A 21,686-nucleotide genomic window follows, 5' to 3' on the forward strand; every position below is an offset into this window, starting at 1 on the left:
CCTGCTGTCTCCCTCCTCCATTCTGGACGTGCTTGTCTGGTGGCGCAGTTGCCAGGTGCCAAATGGCACCTGCCCTCCCAGTGACCCATCCAAGAGATGCTAGAGATGGCTGTTCCCGGATAGGCTTCCTTTGAGGGAGGGGTAACAGGGAGGAGGTGGGGCCTGGCTGGGACTTAGTGCCCTTCCCTGTGCCTTGCTGCCCAGCCGGTAGGCAGCTGCACCCCTGCAGGGGTCCTCCACCCTGGGGCTGAGTGTGGGACCTTGGAGGGGCAGGTCCTTCCATCCAGGCCTGTTTCCCAACCTGTGAATAAGAGAATACCAGACCCCCAGCACTGCGGAGCCCACGTGGATGGAAAGGCTAGCCGTGTGCGCGGGTGTCAGAGAGGAGGGAGGGGAGGGGCGAGGGGAGAGGGCTTGCTCTCCCCAGGGGGGCTCTCCTCGCACCTCTCCCCCAGCCCCTGTTGTCGCAGGTGCCGTCCGGACGGAGGCGGTTCCTGAGGGAGCATGCAGCCCCCTTCTCTGCCTTCCTCACCGACAGCTTCGGCCGGCGCCACAGCTACCTGCGGATCTCCCTCACCGAGAAGTGCAACCTCCGATGTGAGTCGCCCTCCTGGGCTCCTGTCCCTCTGCTGCAGTAGCCCCTGAAATCATCCTCCGTCTAGGAATCCTTCTCAATCCTCCCCATTCCTCTTTCTAGAAAACTCCACCCGCCCTTCTTCCTTGCTTGCCAGGTGGGGTTCAGGGGCAAGGTAGGGGTCAAGGGTGAGTTTTATGATCCTGGAAGCTGGGTTCTACTTGGGATTAGATTGGAGAACAGAATTGCTGTTGGGTTCAGGATTGAGGTTGGCCTGGGATCTCCCACTCTTCGGGGCTCTTTCCCCTCCCTCCTGTTTCCTTGCGGTCCCCACGGTTCAGGACGTGGCATGGGGACTGCTGGACGGTGTAAACAAGTGAGATAGGCAGCAGTGCCAGCTATAAAGACACCCCAACCCCAGTCCCATGAGACGAGTTGTCTGGGGCCAGGCTAGTACACAGAGTCCTTGTTTCATAACCCCACGCGGAGTGCTCTGGGCCAGATCCACTGCTGGAGGGACTTCCGAAGTGTGTTTGTCCATCTGTCCTGCCTTCCTTCCCTCCCTCCTTCTCTTCTTCCTTCCTTTCTCTCACTGTAGCTCACAATAAGAAATATATTTATTTCATGGCCCAGTAAATACGTGCATGTGTAGTAAATGTTTAACCAAACAGTATTCATTACGTGCAGTACTGATGTTCTGATGTTGTTACCTAATCTGTTCCATCTTAAAAGACCAATTCTGGACCCTTCACTGATTTGACTAAATGACCCCCTATCAGATCCTGACCCCTGGTACTGATTAAACCTGTACCATGGGAACTGATGGGAGGAGGTGGTGCCCCCCTCACCGACCAGGGCTCGCCTCATTTATCCCCTTATGCTACCTCGCCCTGAACAGGCGGTACCTCAGTTTTCCAACCTGCGAAATGGGACCGATGATCACCTGAAAGAGATAGACTGGGTGTGAGAACATGTGTAGCCACAGAGGAGAGCAGCTTTGCCCAGGCCAGGGAGCACCTCCCAGCCTCCTTCACCTTAGGACACACAGAGAAGGGTCCCTGTTTGTCAAAAGCAGATGAAATGAAAGAGATGAAAGATGGCAGAAGGAATGGGCCCAGGGCCCTGGCCTTCCAGGCAGACCCTGCCCAGCAGCCCCTCGCTGAGGGGCCGGTGTCTCGACCTGCCCTGCCTCCAGCCAGGCCGAGCTGTCGGCCTCATTTATCATCTTGAAGCCCTGAGGGACAGCAAGGCCAGTTGGGGAAGGGGTGCTAAATTTTGTAGGTGAGAGTGGTGAGCCCCAAAGAGAATCTGGCCTAGGGTTTGTTCCACCTCAGACTTGGCCGGGTCTTTCCTCGTGGCTGGAGTGGGGTTCAGGAGACACTTGTGGCCTGGTGGGGAATTGGGGACTGGTGACATCGCAGCCTGACCGCTGCAGTCACTTCCTTCCTCCACGTCCCCTCCCTCCCCTCAGGTCAATACTGCATGCCCGAGGAGGGTGTCCCTCTGACCCCCAAGGCAGACCTGCTGACCACAGAGGAGATCCGAACCCTGGCCCGCCTCTTTGTGAAAGAAGGCGTAGACAAGATCCGACTCACGGGCGGGGAGCCGCTCATTCGGCCGGACGTGGTGGACATCGTGGGTGAGTTGACAAAAGTCGTCACCACCTCTCCCCGCTCATGCCTCCTCCAGCTGGACTCCAATATTAATATCAGAAGCTAACACTCCTTTCGGGCATTATGCTCACAGAGTCCTACACCTTCTGAGACAGGTATACCATTATTATTCCCATTTTGTAAAGAATTGAGGCACAAAGAAGTTCAATAACTTGCCCAAGGTCACAAAGCTAGTAAGTGCCAGAGCCCAGTGGTTTGATGTCAAATTTAGACTAAAGTCCTCACCAGGGCTTGGAGGCCTGCGTGATCTGGTTCCCGTCAAATGCAGAGACCTCTCTCCTGCCACTTGGCCTCCATCCTCCCCTGCATTCACGCTGCCGGGCCTTTGCACATGCTGTTCCCTTTGCCAGGAACACAGGGCTCCCTTCCTGCCTCATTCAGGGGTCTGCTCCAGTGTCATCTCCTTGGGGAGACCTCCTTGGCCGCTCTGTCTAAATTCCCCCTCACATACCCCCGCTACTCTGTCTCCCAGGAGTTGGCACAGTACAGCCCATGGACCAAAACCGGGCCACCACCTGTGTGTGTGCGGCCTGCAAGCTAAGAATAGTTTCTATATTTCTAAATGATTGGAAAAGAGAATCAAAAGAATAACATTTGTGGCGCTTGAAAATTATATGAAATTTTAAATTCACTGTCCATTAGTAAAGTTTTATTGGCACATAGCCACACCCACTCATTTACATATCTCCCCTGTTGCAGAGCTAAGTTGCCACAAAGACCATATGGCCAGCAAAGCCAAAAGTGTTTACTGTCTGGCCTTTTAACAGAAAAAGTGTGGCGATCCTACTCTACCACGTGGTGTTATTTGGTTGGTTTCTGTCTGTCTCCTCATTAACTAGCATGAAAGCTCTCACGGAGCTGGGCAGGTTCTGTTCATAGCTGTGTTTCGAGCACCTAGGGAAGCACCTGACACACAGCTGGGGCTCACTGGTGTTTGCTGGATGAGTGAAGGTGGTTCAAAATACGATCTCTGAAGGATGACGTGTCCACGTGTGAATCTCAGCTGCACCTCATACTAGTAGTATATCTTGAGTAACTTTCAAAGTCCATCCTAAGCCTTTAGACAGAGAGGGTAAATTACCTTATAGGGTGGACTTTGGGAGGAAATGAGAAGGAAATGCCCAGGTAGTGGCGAGTGCTGCGTGTGGCCCAGCAGAGCCTCTTGCCATATGCTGGTTCTAAGCCCCGAGGTCAGGCAGAAACCATGAGCATTTAATTGTAAGATGGAATCCGAGGAAAATAAGTTTCCATGTTCTTGACTGCTGAGGCCCCGGCTCCAGCTGCTCAGGGTGGGATCTCCCAGCCCCCAGCTCTCTGCCTCACTTGCTGGTTCAGTAAATGTTCTCTGGAATGCCTTCTTACGTGCCTGGCACTGTGCTGGCGTCAGAGGGGAGTGAGCCGCAGGCCCTGCCTTCAGGGACCCCCAGCCCATTGGCAGAAGCAGCCCCTGGAGCCTGCCGCCATCTGGTGAGGAGCCCAGGTGCTGTGGGAGCCCCGAGCAGGGGCCCAGGGACCCCTGCAAGCTCTTTCCTCCCTCCTTCCCTGTGGCCAGCTCCCTCCCACCCCCATCGATCACCTGCCATCATTCCTAGGCTACACATGCTGGCCCAGGGGAGTTGACCTGACCCCCTGTTCAGGCAGCTGCTCAGAGGCTGAAAAGCAGCCTGGGTTCCAGGAAAGGGCCAAACCTGGCTGGCTGCCAGGCCCTGGCCCCCTCGGTCAGGGCACTTCATCTGCCCTCTGTCCAGGGCCTGTGGGCAAGCCTGTGGTCACTGCTGGTCAGAGAGGGGTGACTGAGCGCAGACGGGAGGATGCAGAGTCTCCACGGAAGCCACCACCTTGCTTAGTAGGAGGCCAGGGAGCCAGGAGAGGCGGCAGCCCTGTTCCCGCTCTGGGCTCTCCCACCCCCTGGCCGTGTGAACTTGTGCAGGTTCCTGCCCCACCCTGGGCCTCAGTGTCCTAATCTATGTGCTGGTCACCTCCCAGGCTTTCCTGCTCTGATGGCCCTGGGTTGTTGGTCCTGGCTGATAGCGTGAGGCTGGCAAGGGTTTATCACCACACAGATGCTGGTTAGGACAGGGCCCAGCTGCAGTGACTGACTTGGGAGGATTTATCTCTTGCTTTAAGGGTGTGCACTGATGGGGCAGGGGTGGGGGGGTGGGAACTCTACCCCTCCCCAAGCCCTCCCCCAGTGCTTCAAGACAATTGGCAGCTGCTGTGCTTGCTAACACTTTGACATCTCCCAGCCTAGCCCCTTTGATCCTCCGCAGGGGTACTTCTTCAGAGCAAAACCACCCCGAAGGCCAGGGCAGGTGGGGCTATTAGGGAAGGAGGGCTGGGGTAAGCGGAGGGGCATGTTCCTAAGCACTTGTCCCGCCCTCCCAGCTGAGAGTTTCGAGGGACCCCACCCCGGGGGCGCAGAGTGAAGGGGCTGCCGGTTTTACCAAGCAGGCTGTCCTGGTCACTCGGGGTCCCTGCCTGAGGCTGTCAGCCCCAGGAGTGGTGGTGTCGATCTCCGCCTGAGAAGACCGCTCAGCTCTCTGTCAGCCGTCTGTGATCCCCTCCACCAACCCCAAGACGCTCCAGCACTCCTCCATCCCGGCTTGTGTATGAACAAGTTCCTCTCCTCCCTCCTTTTCTTGGGTGTAAGGCAGCGCTGTCCAATACAACTTTCTGGGGTGATGGAAATGTTCTCTATCTGTGTTGTCTGATAAGGTAGCCAGCCTTGGGCTTCACAAGCGGCTGTTGTGACTGAGGAACTGAATTTGGAACTTTATTTTCATTGATGTAAATGCCCACGTGTAGTTAGCAGCTGCCACGTTGGATGGTGAAGGTTTGAGATTTTCCAAAAGAAAAGAGGGGAACTATAGGCACACCTTACTTTATGGTGCTTTGCTTTACTGCTCTTCACAGATAACTGTGTTTTTTTTACAAATTGAAGGTTTGTGGCAATCCTGCTTCGAGCAAGTCTATCGGTGCCAGTTTTTCCAACAGCATTTGCTCACTTTGTATCTCTGTGTCACATTTTGGTAATTCTCACAATATTTCCAGCACTTTCATTATTTTTGTTATGGTGATCTGGGATCAGTTATCTTTGTTACTACTGCAACTCCCTGAAGGCTTAATAGTAGTAATTTTTAGCAATAAAGTATTTTTTAATAAAAGTATGTACATTTTTTTAGACTAATGCTATTGCACACTTAATAGACTAAAGTATAGTGTAGACATAACTCTTACATGCACTGGGAAACCAGAAAAATCCACGTGACTTGCTTTATTGTGATACTTGCTTTATTACAGTGGTCTGGAACCAAACCCACAATATCCCCAAGGTATGCCTGTAAACATACAAGTATCAGTACTGTGCTAGTGTTGGCAGTGTTTGCAGAGGAACTGTTTTGGATTCTAATTTCAAGACTGACTTTCGCTGTCAGATGACAGCTTAGTTGGAGGATCGCTCAGTCCTGCAGGCTTTCCCTGTTTCGTTCTTCCTTCCTCCCTTCCTTTCTTCCGTTATGTTGAAGAAGTGAATTATGGAGCATCCAGTTCTCACAGCTTAGAGCCCATAAGAGGCCTCATGCAATGGAGAGCCATTAAAGGTTTTTGAAATGGCGTGAAGTTTTTTGTTTCATTTTATTTTTGATGGACTCTAGTTACCTAGAATTAGATTAAATCATAATCCTGGGTTTGTGAAATAATCTCATTATTGATCCGTGCATGGCCTTTTTTACTTTATTGATACAAATTTATTTACATGTTTTAATAATGTTATGAATTCCTGAGGAAACCCACTACCTCATCAATTTTTTTGGAAGAAGCAGAACCCTGGCAAGAATCTTTAACCACCTCAGTGCACTTTCCTACCCTGTACCTCCTCCTTCCCAAGGAAGCACTCCTAAACATGGTGTTTATCATTCCCTTGCTTTTTAAAACTGAGATGGTGGTTTTTTTGGTTTGTTTTTTTTTTTTTTTTTTTGCGGTACGTGGGCCTCTCACTGCTGTGGCCTCTCCCACTGCGGAGCACAGGCTCCGGACGCACAGGCCCAGCGGCCATGGCTCACGGGCCCAGTCACTCCACGGCATGTGGGATCCTCCCGGACCAGGGAACGAACCCACGTCCCCTGCATCGGCAGGCGGACTCTGAACCACTGCGCCACCAGGGAAGCCCTGAAATGGTGTTTTTGAACTTTAAAAGAATCGCGCTGTGTGCAGTCTTTCAGGAATTACTCTTTTGACGCCACTGAAATTAACATACGTCATCCAGAGTTGCAGTTCATTTTCTCTGCGATCTCCTGTTCCATTAAATGAATATACCACACTTCCTGTTAGTGAACATTTGGGTTGTTTCCAGTTTATTGATATTATAAACAGTGCTGCTTTAAATACTTGTATTCTCATTCATGTGTCTTGGTATACAGTTTCTCTAGGAGTGGAATTTGCTGGGTTACTGAATATGTGAATGTTTAATCTTGGCAAACAATTTGGCATTGTCTTACAGTGGTTGTGCTACTTTACACTCTCCCCAGCAGTACATGAGGATCCCCTGGATCCTCCCCAACATTCAGTATTATCATTCTGGACTTTTGCCAGTGGACTGGGTATAAAATGCTATTTTAAAAAAGAAAAAAAAAAAAAAAAAAAGCCTAGAGTGGGCTTCCCTGGTGGCACAGTGGTTGCGAGTCCGCCTGCTGATGCAGGGGACATGGGTTCGTGCCCCAGTCCGGGAAGATCCCACATGCCGCGGAGCGGCTGGGTCCGTGAGCCATGGCCGCTGAGCCTGCGCGTCTGGAGCCTGTGCGCCGCAACGGGAGAGGCCACAACAGTGAGAGGCCCGCGTACCACACACAAAAAAAAAAAAAAAAAAAAAAGCTATTTTATTGTGGTCTTGATTTGTACTTCTTTGTTTAGAATGAGGTCAGTCATCTTGTCACCTATTAGCCATGTATATTTATTTTTCTCTTTAATACCAAATCGTATCATGTGCCTGTTTTTCTATTTGGTTATTTATCCTTTCATATTGGTTTGTTATATTGGATGTATGTTGCAAATGTCTTCTTCCAACTTGAAAAAGAAGCCATACTTTGTGTAACAATTCTTTTGACAATAGTAGTTCTTGAATTTGTCAGTTCTGTCTTTTATGGTTAGTGCTTTTTGTACTTATTAATGAAACACCTCACCCAAGGTCAGAACAACTACCTATGTTTCTACTAGAATATTTAAAGTTTTGTTTTTTGCTTTTAAGTCTTTAGTTAATCTGTGGATAATTTCGGGGAATCCAGTTTCATTTTTTCCATGTGAATGGTCATTTTTTCTAGTTCCTTTTATTGAATAGTTCCCACTTCCTCCATAAATCTACCATGTGTGCATTGGTCTGTTTTGGGTTCTGTTCTATTCAGTTTGTCTATCTCTGTGCCAGTATCATACAGTTTTAATCTCCATAGCTTCATAATAAGTCCATTATCTGATAAGGCAAGTCCTTTTTATTGTTCAGCGGTGCTTTAGCTATTCTAAGCTTTGCCCATCCATGGAAATTTTAGAATCTGCCTACCAAGTTCCCTGGAAAATTCTGTTGGGAGTTTTCTTCCTTTTTTTATTGTGTTAAAATACACATAACATAAAATTTACCAACTTATTTAAATGTACAGCTCATTGGTATTAAGTATTCACATTCACATTTATGCAGCCATCACCACCATCTATTTCCAGTCTCCTGTAAATCTGAAACTCTATATCTATCAAATAATGACTCCCCATTCTCCTCTTCACCAGCCCCTGGCAACCACCATTGTAGTTTCTAGCTTTATGATTTTGGCTACTGTAAGAACCTCGTATAAGTGGAATCACGCAGTATTTGTCTTTTTGTGATTGGCTTATTTCACTTAGCATAATGTCCTCGAGGTTCACTCATGTTGTAGCATATTGAGGAATTTCTTTTTAAGGCTGAATTATATTCCACTGTATGAGTACACTATATTTTGGTAATTCATTCATTGGTCAACTTGGGTTGCTTCCATGTTTTAGCTATTATGAATAATGCTGCTATGATCATGGATATACAAATATTTCTTTGAGACCCTGCTTTCAATTCTTTTGGGTTTATACCCAGAAATGGAATTGCTGGATCATGTGGTAGTTCTGGGTTTTTTGAGGAACTTCAATACTGTTTTCCACAGTGGCTATACCATTTTGCATTCTTATCAACAGTGCAGAAGGGTTCCAGTTTCTCCACATCCTCACCAACACTTGTTGTTTTCTGGTTTGTTTTTTTTTTATAGTAGCCATGCTAGTAAGTGTGAGGTAGTATTGCATTGTAGTTTTGATTTGTATTTCCGTAGTGGTTAGTGATGTTGAGCATCTTGTCATGTGTTTATTGGCCATTAATATATCTTCTTTGGAAAAATGTCTCTTTGAGTCCTTTGCCCATTTTTGAATTGGGTTGTTTTTGTTGTTGAGTTTTAGGAGTTCTCTGTTATTCTAAATATTAATCCCTTAACAGGTATATGATTTTCAAATATCTCCCCCATTCTGTAGGTTGCCTTTTTGCTCTATGGATAGTGTCTTTTATGTACAATTTTAAAAATTTTTCATGAAGTCCAGTTTGTATTTTCTTTTGTTGCCAGTTCCTTTGGGTCATTGGATTTGACAGTGATTTCTTGGATATGTTATGAAGCTTTATTCCTATGATTTCTTCTCAGAGTTTTATTGTTTTACATTTAGGTCCAACTGCATTCTTTTGTATGCGAATATCCAGTTTTCCCAACACCATTTGTTGAAAAGACTGTCCTTTCCCCATTGAATGTTCTTGGCACCCTTGTCAAAAATCATTTGACCGTATATGTGAGGATTTACTTCTGGGCCCTGTTTTATTCCATTGGTCTTTATGTCTGTCTTTATGCCAATACCACACATTTGATTACTGTAGCTTTGTAGGAAGGTTTGAAATTGAAATGTTTTTTGTTCTTTTTCAAGATGATTTGGGGGTCCCTTGAGATTCCATATGAATTTTAGGATGGGTTTTTCTATTTATATAAAAGATATCATTGGGATTTTGTTAAGGATTGCATTGAATCTGTAGATTGCTTTGGATAGTATTGACATTTTAACAATATTAAGTCTTCTAAATCATGAACATGGGATGTGTTCCCATTTATGTCTTTTTAAATTTATTTCAGCAGTGTTTTGTAGTTTTCATTGTACAAGTCTTTCACCTCTTTGGTTAAGTTAAATCCTAAGTAGTTTATTCTTTCTGATGCTGTTGTAAATGGAATAGTTTTTGTAATTCCCTTTACAGATTGTTCATTGTTTGTGTATCTGTTGGGATTTTAATTGCATTGTATCAAGTTGGGGGAATTGACATCTTTTTTGTTCACATCCCCACCTTCCCACAGCCATTTCCCTCCTTTGCCCCATTCTTTGCTCTAGGTAGTTGGCCCCTAGGGACTACATCACCCAGGGTCCCTTGCCTGTTGGGTTCCTGATGGGTTTGGCCAATGAGATCAGGTTTTTTTTGTTTTTTGTTTTTTCCTGCTCCCTGCTCTATTTCTACACTGGGTTTTTGACTGTAGCTAAGTTCCCTTCAGAGCTAAAACTCCTACAGGGCAGCCAATCTTCCATGGTGACTTAACTGGACTCCTAACTTAATTTCCTCCCCAGGTCCTTTTGGACCTAGGCATGGTTATGGATCCCTAGTGTTGCTAGTCTGAGTGCTGTACTATTCATTGTTGAGACCATTAAGTCTGCTCACACCTTTGTGAGTAGTCCTTTCATTAAATTCTTTATTTTAACCATCTGGGATGAATTCTGCTTTATGCTAGGATCCTGAGAGTTACAGTGTCATGTTTAAAATTATATTTTCTATTATTGTTGTGGTTGATATTCTTATCACTCTCTTATTAATGCTATAATATGTCTGTTTAGAGTCTTTGGAGTTTTCTCCACTAGCAACCACATCATCTGCAACTAAAGACAATTTTTTCTCCTATCTTTAGGCCTTTAATTTCCTTTTCTTGTCCTATTGCAATATCTAGGATCTCAAGTACAATGTTGAATAGTAGTGGTAATAGAATAATACTCCTAATGTTTCCCCATTTAGAATGATGTTTCTTTCTTTTTTTAATTTTTATTGGGGTATAGTTGCTTTACAATGTTGTGTTAGTTTTAGAATGATGTTTCTTAGAAGTTTTTTTCACAAATTACTTTTTTTTCACAATAACATTTAGGTAATGAAGTTCCCTTCCTAGTACTAAGTTTGTTTTTTTAATTATACACTTTCTTAATGTGTGTTAGGATGATCTATGATTTTTTTCATTTTTACTCTGTTACTCTGAATGACATTGATAGCTTTTCTGATATTGTACCTGGAGTACACTCAACCTAGGCATGGTCTGCTATGCTTTTGTCTACAGTTAGGTTCAGTTTGTTAATATTTTGTGTAAGTTTTTGCATTTATATCCGTGAGTGAAATGGGTGTATGATTTTCTTTTTCATGCCTGCCTTAACTGATTTGTGGTATTAAATTTCAAAGAATGAGTTAGGTAGTATATCAGGCTGCTAAAACAGAATACCACAAATTGGGTAGCTTATGAACAGCAAATGATTTCTCGCAGTTCTGGAGGCTGGAATTCAAGATAAGGGTGCCAACACGGTCAGGTGTGGGCTCTCTTCTGGGTCACAGACTTTTCATTGTATTATATCTTCACAAGGCAGAAGATGCTGGGGAGATCTGTAGGATCTTTTTTATAAGAGCACTAATCCCTCCATCCTTATGAACTAATCACCTCCTAAAAGCTCCACCTTCTAACACCATCACATTGGTGGTAATCACTTCTTTAAAAGTTTGGTAGAGCTCACGTGTAAATTGTCTGTGCCTGGTATTTTATTTGCAGGGAGATTTTTAATTGCAGCTTCAATTTCTTTAATAGTTACTGTATTATTCAAGTTCTCTACTTTTGGAGTCAGTTTTGGTAGTTTTTTTCTTTTTAATTTGTCATTATTATGTCAAATTTGTTGTATAAAATTGTCGGTAATGTTTTCTTATTATCTTTTTATCTTAGTTTTACTTGCAGTTTTGTCTTTTTTATTCTTAATGTGGTTTATTTGTGTCTTTATCTCTTTTTGTTGTTAAGTCTTGCAAGAGGTTTGTCCATTGTGCTATTCTTCAACCAACCAACTTTTGAACTTGTTGAACCTCTTACTGTATATTCGTATTCTATTTCATTATTTCTGTTTCTGTCCTAATGTAGCCTATTGTTTTCATAACATTTAGTTCTAAGTATTTTTAATTTTTATTCTGATTTTTTCTTTGATCTATGAGATATTTAGAAGTGTTTTTAATTTCAAAATATGAGGATTTTAATTCATATTTTTATTAAAGTATAATTATATTGTGGTCAGAGAATCTTATCTCTATGAAACTTACCCTTTTAAATTAATTGAGGATTGCTTTATGACGTAGTATATTGGCAGTTTTTATAAATTTTTTTATATACTTGAGGAGCTTGTCCTTTAATTATTACATGAAGAAGTCTATATTTGTTCATTGGATCCAGCTGGTTAATTTTATTTCCCAAACCTTTGGTTATGTCAATCTTGGCTGGCTTTTTATCTGCTTGGCCTGCCAATAATAAATAATTAGGTGGTTTTGTTAGTTTCTCCCAGAGGTTCTGTTGCTTTTATTTTATCTATAGTTGAGGTGATTTTATTAGATTCATATGTGGTTGGAATTGTTATGTCTTCTTCATAAATTGGATCTTTTATCACTGTGTAGTAGGTCTCTCTCCATAATGATACTTTTAGCCTTAAGGTCTATGTATTTTATTTTACTAAAGCTATATCAGCTTGCTTTTAGCTTTAGTATGCTGTTTTATCTTTTTTCATCTACTCATTTTAAACCTTTCTGTACTCTTATACTTTAGATATGTCTCTTATAATAGCACATAGCTGTTACTTTGATCAAATTTGACAATCTTTGACTTTTAAGTGGCAAGTTTATTCTAGTTGCCTTTGTTGTAATTATTGAAATAGTTGGACTCATTTCTACACTTTTTTTTATCTGTCATACTTTTTTGGGGCTTCTTTTTCCTCCTTTTTGACTTTTAAATAAATGACCCTCCCCCTTTTTTCTTCCTAACAAGGCAAAAAGTTTAGCACACTCTTAGGCCCTTGATTTTTTTCAACCCTCCCCCACCTGTATTGTTGATATTTTCTATAATTTTTTTTTCAGGTCATTACAAATAGTCTGCCCCTCTGTATCTCTTGTAAGCACACGCTCTGCCTTTTAAGATAGCAACAAACTTTACCAAGGTATTTGATCACTCATAATTTCCATAATTCTTACATCATCTTCTGAATTTGTTTCTCTTCTTATTTGAATATTTCTTCTAAAAGTTTTTTGATGTGAGTCTAATGGTGACTCTAATTTTGATGGTGAATCTAATTAAATCTGACATACCAGGTAGTTTTTTAAATGTTCTAAAGTAGTAGTTTTATAATATTTTGAATGCTTTTAAAATCTTATGTTCAAGGTTCATTCCTTCATTATGTTAAGAATGTCACTGCATTGTCTCCTTACAGTCAGTCTGGCTGTTGGGAAAAGTCTGATGTCAGTCTGTGTTTTGCTCTTGGTAATATACTCTTCTTCTCTGGAAGTTATTAGAGTGTTGCCTTTGTTATTTGATTTTCTTAAATTTTACTATAATGTGTCTAGGATAAGCTTTTCCTCATCTGTCCTGTTGGCATTCAGTGAAATCGTCCTTTCATTCTATTACATTTGCGTTACATTTGGGGAAATTTTTCTTCATTACTCTGTTATGTTTTCAGATATTACTTCCTTCTCTCCAGTTTAATTTTTTTCTGGGACTTCTATTATCTGGATGTTGCTCCTTCTACTTAGGGCCTCTACAGTTCTTAAAATATATTTTGGTATCTTATTCTCTTCCTCTTTTTTCCTGGGAGAGCCCTTTAATCTTACCTCCCAACTCATCGATTTCTCCTGTGTTGATATTACCATTTAACTTATTTCTTGTGTTCTTTATTTCACAATACTGTTTTTAATTACTACTTTCCCTTGTTCCCTTTTATAATGAAAAATTTTGTTTCATATTATCAATATCTTCTGTTATTTCTTTTATTGTATTGATGTTTAACTTACATTCTTGGTCTGTTTGATCATTTCTTTTCTATTGATATATAGAGAGGGTTGGGGGTGTTTTGGGTTTTTTTGTTTTGTTTTTGGTGGGGGAAGCACTGGTTGTACTTCTCAAGGGTCTCTTTAGTTTAGCCAGTAAGTTTGTTCCCCTGACGATATTAGCTATTCTATATGGCACTGCTTAATGGGAAGAGGTTTAAGGCCAGATCTTAGTCTTCAATAGGCCCAGTGAGCTCAAGATCCCAGAAAATCAGTTATTCACTCATGTTTGTAATCTCCCCAACAGTGACCAACCTGGCCACGTAGGACAGCACAGGTTGTGTACTTGCATAACTCTGGGAGATTCTGTTGACTTAGAATATGATGAGAATGGCACCTTCTGGAGTGATGTAATATGACAGACCTTCACCTTCAAACCCTCAGAGAGAAGCAGATTTGGAAGGAGGCAGTTACTCTCCATTTTAATCCACCAGTCCTGGGGCTTTGGAGGGGGAGGGTGGAGGGATGAATCCCAGCAGTGCTTTGGCAGCTTCCCTGAGCTGACCTCCTAAGCTAGTTCTCTGGAGCTCTTACCACCAAATTCTTCAAGAAGGGGACAGCATTGATTGTTCTGAGGCATCAGTGGATGAGGGTAAGGAGAGAGCTTGAACTGCCTTGCTTTCCTTTAACTGCTTCCATTCTCTGCCAGTCTACTTCAACCCCAGGCTACACATCCCCTCCCCCATACCAGCTCAAAAGGACTGTCCATCTTCCTGTGAGTTTCTCGAGATTGTCTTTTTTTTTTTAAGTTCCTGGATTCTGTGTTTCTTCAGGGTTGATTTGGTAGAGGGAGCCAAAAACTACTACTAATTTTCCATATTGTCTAAGTCCCAGAGGAAGGTTCTTTTCTTTGTTTTTAAATCAACAACTTTTATTTTTAAACTTTCATTTTCTTACTACAAAAGCAATACATGTTTATTTCAGGTAAGCAAAAATAGTATCACTACTGCCCAACTGTAACCACTGTCAACATTTTGGTTTGGTGATCTTCCTGTCTTTTTTCTTTGCACCTAGTTTTCAACTACTGTTTTTAACCTGCCCTCTGGATTTAATGTGACATGTGTATTTCCCGACATCCTAACTTATTCTTTTACAGAGTCATTTTTAGTTGCATAATATTCCATCATCATTTAGACAAAGCATAATTTAGCCAGTTTTCTGTTGTTGGCCATCTGGATGTTTTCCTACATCCCTTTATTATGTATTGCTCACCGATTAACATCTTTGTAGATAACTGTTGTTCACATCCATGATTATTGTTTGGTTTGGTTTTTTGGTGTGTGTGTGGTTTTTTTTTTTTTTTGGTTTTATTTAGATTCCACATATAAGTGAGATTATACAGTATTTGTCTTCTCTGTCTGACTTATTTCATTTAGCATAATGCCCTCAAGGGCTATCCATGTTGTCACAAATGGCAAGATTTCCTTCTTTTTTATGGCTGAATGATATTCCATTATACACACACACACACACACACACACACCACATTTTCCTTATCCATTCATCCATTGATGGACAAATCTTGGTTATTATAAATAATGCTACAGTGAACATAGGGATGCATATATCTTTTCGAGTTAATGTTTTCACTCTCTTTGGATAAATACCCAGAACTGGAATTGCTGATCATATGGTTGTTCTGTTTTTAAGTTTTTAAGGAATTTCTGTGCTCTTTTCTATAGTGGCTGCAGCAATTTACATTCCCACCAGCAGTGCACAGGGGTTCCCTTTTCTCCATATTCTTTCCAACACTTGTTTTTTCCTGTCTTTGTGATCATAGCCATTCTAACAAATGCGAAGTGATATCTCATTGTGATTTTGATTTGTATTTCCTTGATGATTAGTAATGTTGAGCACCTTTTCATATACCTATTGGCCATCTGTGTATCTTCTTTGGAAAAATCTCTATTCAGATCCTCTGCCAATTTTTTAATAGTTTTTTTTTTTTAATGTTGAGTTGTATGAGTTCTTCTTATGTTTTGGATATTAACCCTTTATCAGATGTGTCATTTGCAAATATCTTCTGCCATTCAGTAGGTGGACTTTTCATTTCATTTGCTGTGTGGAAGCATTTTCATTTGATGTAGCCCCACTTATTTTTGCTTTTGTTGCCTTTGGTTTTGGTGTCCAATCCAAAACATCACCAAGACCAATGTCAAAGGGGCTTACTGCCTATTTCCTCTTAGGATTTTTATGGTTTCAGATCAAGATTTAATCCATTTTGAGTTAATTTTTGTGTATGGTATAATATAGTGGTCCAGTTTCATTCATTTGTACTTGGCTATGCAGTTTTCCCGGCACCATTTAGTGAAGAGACTGTCCTTTCCATTCTTGTCTCCTTTGTTGTAAATTAATTGACCGTATGTGCATGGCTTTATTTCTGGGCTCTCTATTCTGTTCCATTGATCCATGTGTCTTTTTTTATGCCAATACCATACTGTTTTGATTGCTATAGCTTTGTAATATGGTTTGAAATCAGCGAGCGTGATGCTTCCAGCTTTGTTCTCCTTTCTCAAGATTGCTTTGACTATTGAGAGTCTTCTATGGTTCCATACATATTTTAAGATTGTTTGTTCTATATCTGTGAAAAATGCCATTGGAATTTTGATAGGGATTGCATTGAATCTGGAGATTGCTTTGGGTAGTATGGGACATTTTAACAATATCAATTATTCTAATCTATGAGCAGAGAATATCTTTCCATTTATCAATATTTGTGTTGTCTTCAGTTTCTTTCATCAGCGTGTTACGGTTTTCAGTTTACAAGTCTTTCACCTCCTTGGTTAAATTGATTCCTAGGTATTTTATTCTTTTTGATGCAATTGTTTTCTTAATTTCTGTTTCTGATAATTTGTTATTAGTGTATGAAAATGCAATGAATTTTTGCATATTAATTTTGTATCCTACAACTGTACTGAATTTGTTGATTAGTTCTAATGGTTTTTCGGTGGAGTCTTTGGAGTTTTCTGTGTATAATATCATCTGCAAATAGTGACAGTTTTACCTCCTCCTTTCTGATTTGGATGCCTTTTATTTTTCTTTTCCATTTGCTGTGGCTTGGACTTCCAATACTATGTTGAATAAAAGTGGCACAAGTGACCATCCTTCTCTTTTTCCTGATCTTAGAGGAAAAGCATGTAGCTTTTCACTGTTGTGTAAGATGTTAGCTGTGGGCTTGTCATATATGGCCTCTATTATGCTGAGGATCATTCCTTCTTATACCCACTTTGTTGAGAGTTTTTAATCATGAACTGACGTTGAATTTTATAAAATGCTTTCTCTGGATCTGTGGAGATGATCATATGATTTTTATTCTTCAGTTTGTTAATGTGGTGTATTACATTGATTGATTTGTGGATGTTGAGCCATCCTTGCATCCCTGAAATAGATCCTATTTGATCATGGTGTATGATCCTTTTAATGTGTTGTTGAATTTGGTTTCCTAATAATATTTTGTTGAGGTTTTTGCATCTATGTTTATCTAACTCTGATTTTTGAAAGAGTCATCTTCTGTTATCTCTGTCCTTTCTTCTTCCTCTTTCACTCTTCTGTTGGGTTGGCCAAAAAGTTCATTTGGGTTTCTCTGTAACATCTCACAAAAACCTGAATCTCCTCCCTCTTGCGTCTCCCTCCCACCCTCCCTATCCCACCCCTCTAGGTGGTCACAAAGCACTGAGCTGATCTCCCTGTGCTATGTGGCTGCTGCCCACTAGCTATTTATTTTACATTTGGTAGTATATATAAGTCCATGCCACTCTCTCATTTCGTCCCAGCTTACCCTTCCCCCTCCCCGTATCACAGAATTCTTTTAAAATGTTTGCTGATTCTTTTTTTATATTTATTTTTATTTTTATTTTTGGCTGCATTGGGTCTTCATTGCTGCATGTGGGCTTTCTCCAGTTGTGGCGAGTGGGGGCTACTCATCGTTGTGGTACGTGGGCTTCTTATTGCGGTGGCTTCTGTTGTTGTGGAACATGGGCTCTAGGCGTGCAGGCTTCAGTAGTTGTGGCTCGTGCGCTCTAAAGTGCAGGCTCAGTAGTTGTGGCGCACGGGCTTAGTTGCTCCACGGCATGTGGGATCTTCCCGGACCAGGGCTCAAACCCATGTCCCCTGCATTGGCAGGCAGATTCTTAACCACTGCACCACCAGGGAAGCCTATATTTACTGATTCTTAGCTGTGTACTCATTTCAGTGTCCCAGGCTTCTGTTGGCCTGGCTGTCAGGGCTATATCTGTTTATGCTGGTTGCCCCTGAGTTTGTGGAGAAGGGAAGTGAAGTTCTTCTGGACTCCAGGGATCCCGTCTCCTGAGTATCTGCAGCTACTCAGGGCTGCCCCCACCCCCTTCAGCTCGCTTAAGTACCGTAGCCTTGGGGTAAAAGCTGCTGCCTTCCTCCTGCTCACAGGCATGGGAGGGCGACCAGCCGTACCCAACTCATCCATATATAGTTCCCCAGACAGGCAACCTCCTTGACAGGCCCAGGGCCCCTCCTGCTCCTCGCCTAGGTGACTGCTAAGCTGGGTGCAGCGAGTTACCCTCACACTTTGTATAGAACCGTCTCCTGTGTGCACTTTGGGCTCTGGTCTCCTTGATCCATGTGATCCCATCTGCACTCTAGCAAAGTGAGCACTCGGTGTTTGATCTTTTGGTTATTTCTTATTCTTTTTTTTTTTTTTTTTTTTTTGCGGTACACGGGTCTCTCACTGTTGTGGCCTCTCCCGTTGCGGAGCACAGGCTCCAGACGCGCAGGCTCAGTGGCCATGGCTCACGGGCCTAGCCGCTCCACGGCATGTGGGGTCTTCCCGGACCGGGACACGAACCCGTGTCCCCTGCATCGGCAGGCAGACTCTCAACCACTGCACCACCAGGGAAGCCCTATTTCTTATTCTTATATTTCTTATTAAGCTAAGCCTGGTTAATAGAGGTCCACAGAGAGCCCCTTTTCCATCCATCTTATTTGGCCCAGAGTTTCTCCTTCCAGCCCTTCTCCTGGCCCCACCAAGAGCAAGAAGGCTCATACCCCTTCCTGTTCTCTCTCCAGCACAGCTCCACCAGCTGGAAGGGCTGAGGACCATTGGTATCACCACCAACGGCATCAACCTAGCCCGGCTACTGCCTCAGCTTCAGAAAGCTGGTCTCAGTACCATCAACATCAGCCTGGACACGCTGGTACCAGCCAAGTTTGAGTTCATCGTCCGCAGGAAAGGTGATCAGATGGGGTTCACGGTGGACGGTGACCCTCCCAGGCCCTCGTAGCTGGGGAGCTGTGGCTGGTGCAAGGGGCCTGGTCTCCCTCTCGGTGTCTGGGCTATAGCTAAGCCTAGGCATTTACACCTCACCCCTCAGTCTTGCTAAAGGTCCCTCGTCTCTGTAGCCACACTCCTGGGGACATTTTGGGATCGGATGCTAATGAGCTGTGGTGACCAGCCTCCCCCTACCCTGCCCCCAGTTTGCCCAGGACTGAGAGGGTTTTAAGAACACAGGACATTCCGTTTTAAAACCAAGACAGTCCCTGACAAACGGAGACAAGTTGGTTACCCTATAGTGAGTTCTGAGGAAATGTGGGGCAGCCTGGGGTGAAAGCAGCTGCCCTGGGGTTCCAGGGACAGGGCCAGCACTGCCAGCTGAGGGTCCCCCAGCACCTAAGGATGCTCCCTGAGCCCATCCTGTTGTAAGCCTCTTCCTTCACCCCCTGCAGCAAGCACACCCACAGCCTCCTCCTGCCAGGCTCCATCAGAGAGGGTGGCAGTGGGGAGTGGAGGGGCCCGAGCCCCGGGTCTCACTAGGCCAGCGCCCACCATCCGTGGGCCCCAGGTTGGGATGAGAGGTTCTGCACAGGCTCAGATGCCCTTTGATTTGGGGAGGATGGTGCACTACTGAGACCTCTCTGGAGGATCATAGAGATGCCAGGGAGACCCAGCTCTCCCTCTGCTTCTCTGGAAACAGCCTCCAGCTCTCAGCCCCACCTCCTCTTTCCCCCCTCCCCCAGCGTGTGACTTCCTGTTTATATCTGGCAGTGTGCTGAGGAAATGCTTGGCGGGGGAGTGTCTTTGCCCTCTAAAGGCTGCTCCGGGGCGCTGTGGAGGGGACAGACGCACAGGACACTGTCCTGCCTTACAGGCTACGAAGGGCCGAAAGGTGTGATGCCACGGAACCACCTTTGCTTGTCTTGTGCTGTCAGTTCAAGCACTTCAGAGCAGAAGAGAGAACTCTCTCTAGGGCTCTCTCTCCCAGCAGGGGGAGACTGGGAGGGCTTCAGGGAGGAGGCATTCATGCTGGCCCTTAAGGAATGGGGTGTTCAGATCAAGGGAGCTTACTCTGAGGAGGAATGTCAGTCGAGAACCGCAGGGGCTCTGAGGTGGGAAAGTGGAAGGTATAACCGTGAGCTTTACCCACAGAAGCCCCCGCCCCACTTCCCCATGCCCCCTGCCTCCTTGACTCCTTCCTGGAATGAGGATCGGAGACAGTAGATCCTGATGCCAGACCTGCCTTCGCATTCCTATCCCTGTGTCCCCTGCCTGCTTTTGGAGGGAGAGGGCTTGACAGAAGAGAGAACTTCTAGATTATCCTAACGGCATCTGTATAAAAGCTGTACAGTCTTTCCTTTTTGCCGTCTCTTTCTGCTGTCTTACCCTGAAAATGCTGCAAGGAAACCGTGGAGGCTGGCTGGGGGTGGGGGAGGGGCCGGTATGCCGGAGGCGCTCACATGTTTGGATACATGAGTGAGCTGGGGTGGGGAGGAGAAGCCAGCCTGGGATCACATTTACTGCACTAACCACAGAGATAGGAGAGAGCCATGTGCACGGGAATCGCTCACCAGCCCTGGCCCAGCACCTATGCTTGGTAGGTGCTCGGTGAGAATATGAAGAGTGGGTGAACAGAGGGACTGGTGAAGAGCAGGCGCCGGTAGGGAGTTGGGGATCCTGCCTTCTGTGCGAGACCCCCAGCTGAGCACTGCCTGTCTCTGGACCTCGGTTTCCTCGTCTGGACTATGAGAGGGTTCACCTAGATCAGGGTCCACGCACTACAGCCCACCAGCCAACTCCAGCCCCCTGCCTGGTTGGTTTTTCTTAACAGCCTTCGAGCCAAGAATGGATTTTGCAGATAACATTTGCAATGAATTTAGTGATAGGGAACATTAACCATGAATACCAATTAAGCCACATATTTTCCCTGCAAAAAGAATTCCACTCTTTCATTCTATTCTAGAGTGGTGTTACAAATATTATACTCAATTATTACCATATTCTGAATTTAGTCAATAAAATCTTTATGACGTATATCTACATAATATCCTCAATTTTGCCTCTTGGCCTCCAGAGCCTGAAATATTTACTATTTGGTCCCCAGACTCGGCGGTCTCTGAGGTTCCTTGTGGCTCTGGTGCTTTCTATGGGTGTGAGGACGTGGGGGAGAGGAAGGCAGTGCCTGGACCCTGTTCCTCTCCCTCCCCACAGGCTTCCGCAAGGTCATGGAGGGCATCCACAAGGCCATTGAGCTGGGCTACAGTCCTGTGAAGGTGAGGACTTCCTGGCCCCAAGACAGGCCCCAGCCCTGGCCAGTGCACCTGCGGTGTACCCCTCACCACTTCCTGGCCCGCTCCATTCAACCCTGCCCCCCACTCCCCACAAGGGAGGGGAGAAAACCAGTGACCCATGGAATCTTACAACCCATGGAGAACTGGGGGAGGGACACAAGGAACGGGACCCTGGGTGGAGAGCCTAGGCAGGTGTCAGATCCCCGACAAGGGTCACCCCTGGAAAAGAACGCAGTGGGGATAGCCCTTGTGGTCCCCTTATCCCTGGACCAGGTGAACTGTGTGGTGATGCGAGGCCTGAATGAGGACGAACTCCTGGACTTCGTGGCCTTGACCGAGGGCCTTCCCCTGGACGTGCGCTTCATAGAGTACATGCCCTTTGACGGTCAGTGCCGCAGGGCGGGGTGGGTGGGGGAAGAGGAGGCCAGGCCTGTCGGCAGAGCTGGACCAGAGCCCTGCTGAGAGCACGGCGGGGGGCTCTCAAGAACCCTAGGAAAGGCTGAGGAGGGCAGACAAGGTCCGGCTGCCCCTGTGGGTGCTGCTGGCCCCGATACCGCTGTGTGTGTAGGAATTTCTCCGGGGATGATGGGGAGGGGCCTGGGCAGGCACCGGGGCTGCGATGGGGGTCGAAGGCTTCTCAGAGTGGGCGTGGCTGTGATTCCACCCACCCATTTCAGGCACCTTGTGCCTTCCTGGCCCGGTGGTGAACTGGTTCCTG

General features: G+C 44.8%; 1 protein-coding gene across 4 annotated transcripts in view; it reads left to right on the forward strand.

The window, feature by feature from the left end:
* Positions 1–21,686, forward strand: part of MOCS1 (molybdenum cofactor synthesis 1) — a 37,206-nt gene that overhangs the window by 7,226 nt on the left and 8,294 nt on the right. For 3 of the 4 annotated variants that reach the window (XM_060110926.1, XM_060110927.1, XM_060110929.1), the window contains exons 2-6: positions 471–597; positions 2,046–2,213; positions 18,473–18,637; positions 20,889–20,950; positions 21,242–21,353. In XM_060110926.1, coding sequence (XP_059966909.1) covers positions 471–597; positions 2,046–2,213; positions 18,473–18,637; positions 20,889–20,950; positions 21,242–21,353 — 634 coding nt within the window. The remainder of the gene's footprint in view (positions 1–470; positions 598–2,045; positions 2,214–18,472; positions 18,638–20,888; positions 20,951–21,241; positions 21,354–21,686) is intronic. The other variant, XM_060110928.1, reaches the window with a different exon arrangement.

This window comes from Mesoplodon densirostris, chromosome 10 (genome assembly GCF_025265405.1).
Source record: "Mesoplodon densirostris isolate mMesDen1 chromosome 10, mMesDen1 primary haplotype, whole genome shotgun sequence".
In the NCBI taxonomy this organism is placed as follows: Eukaryota; Metazoa; Chordata; class Mammalia; order Artiodactyla; family Ziphiidae; genus Mesoplodon; species Mesoplodon densirostris.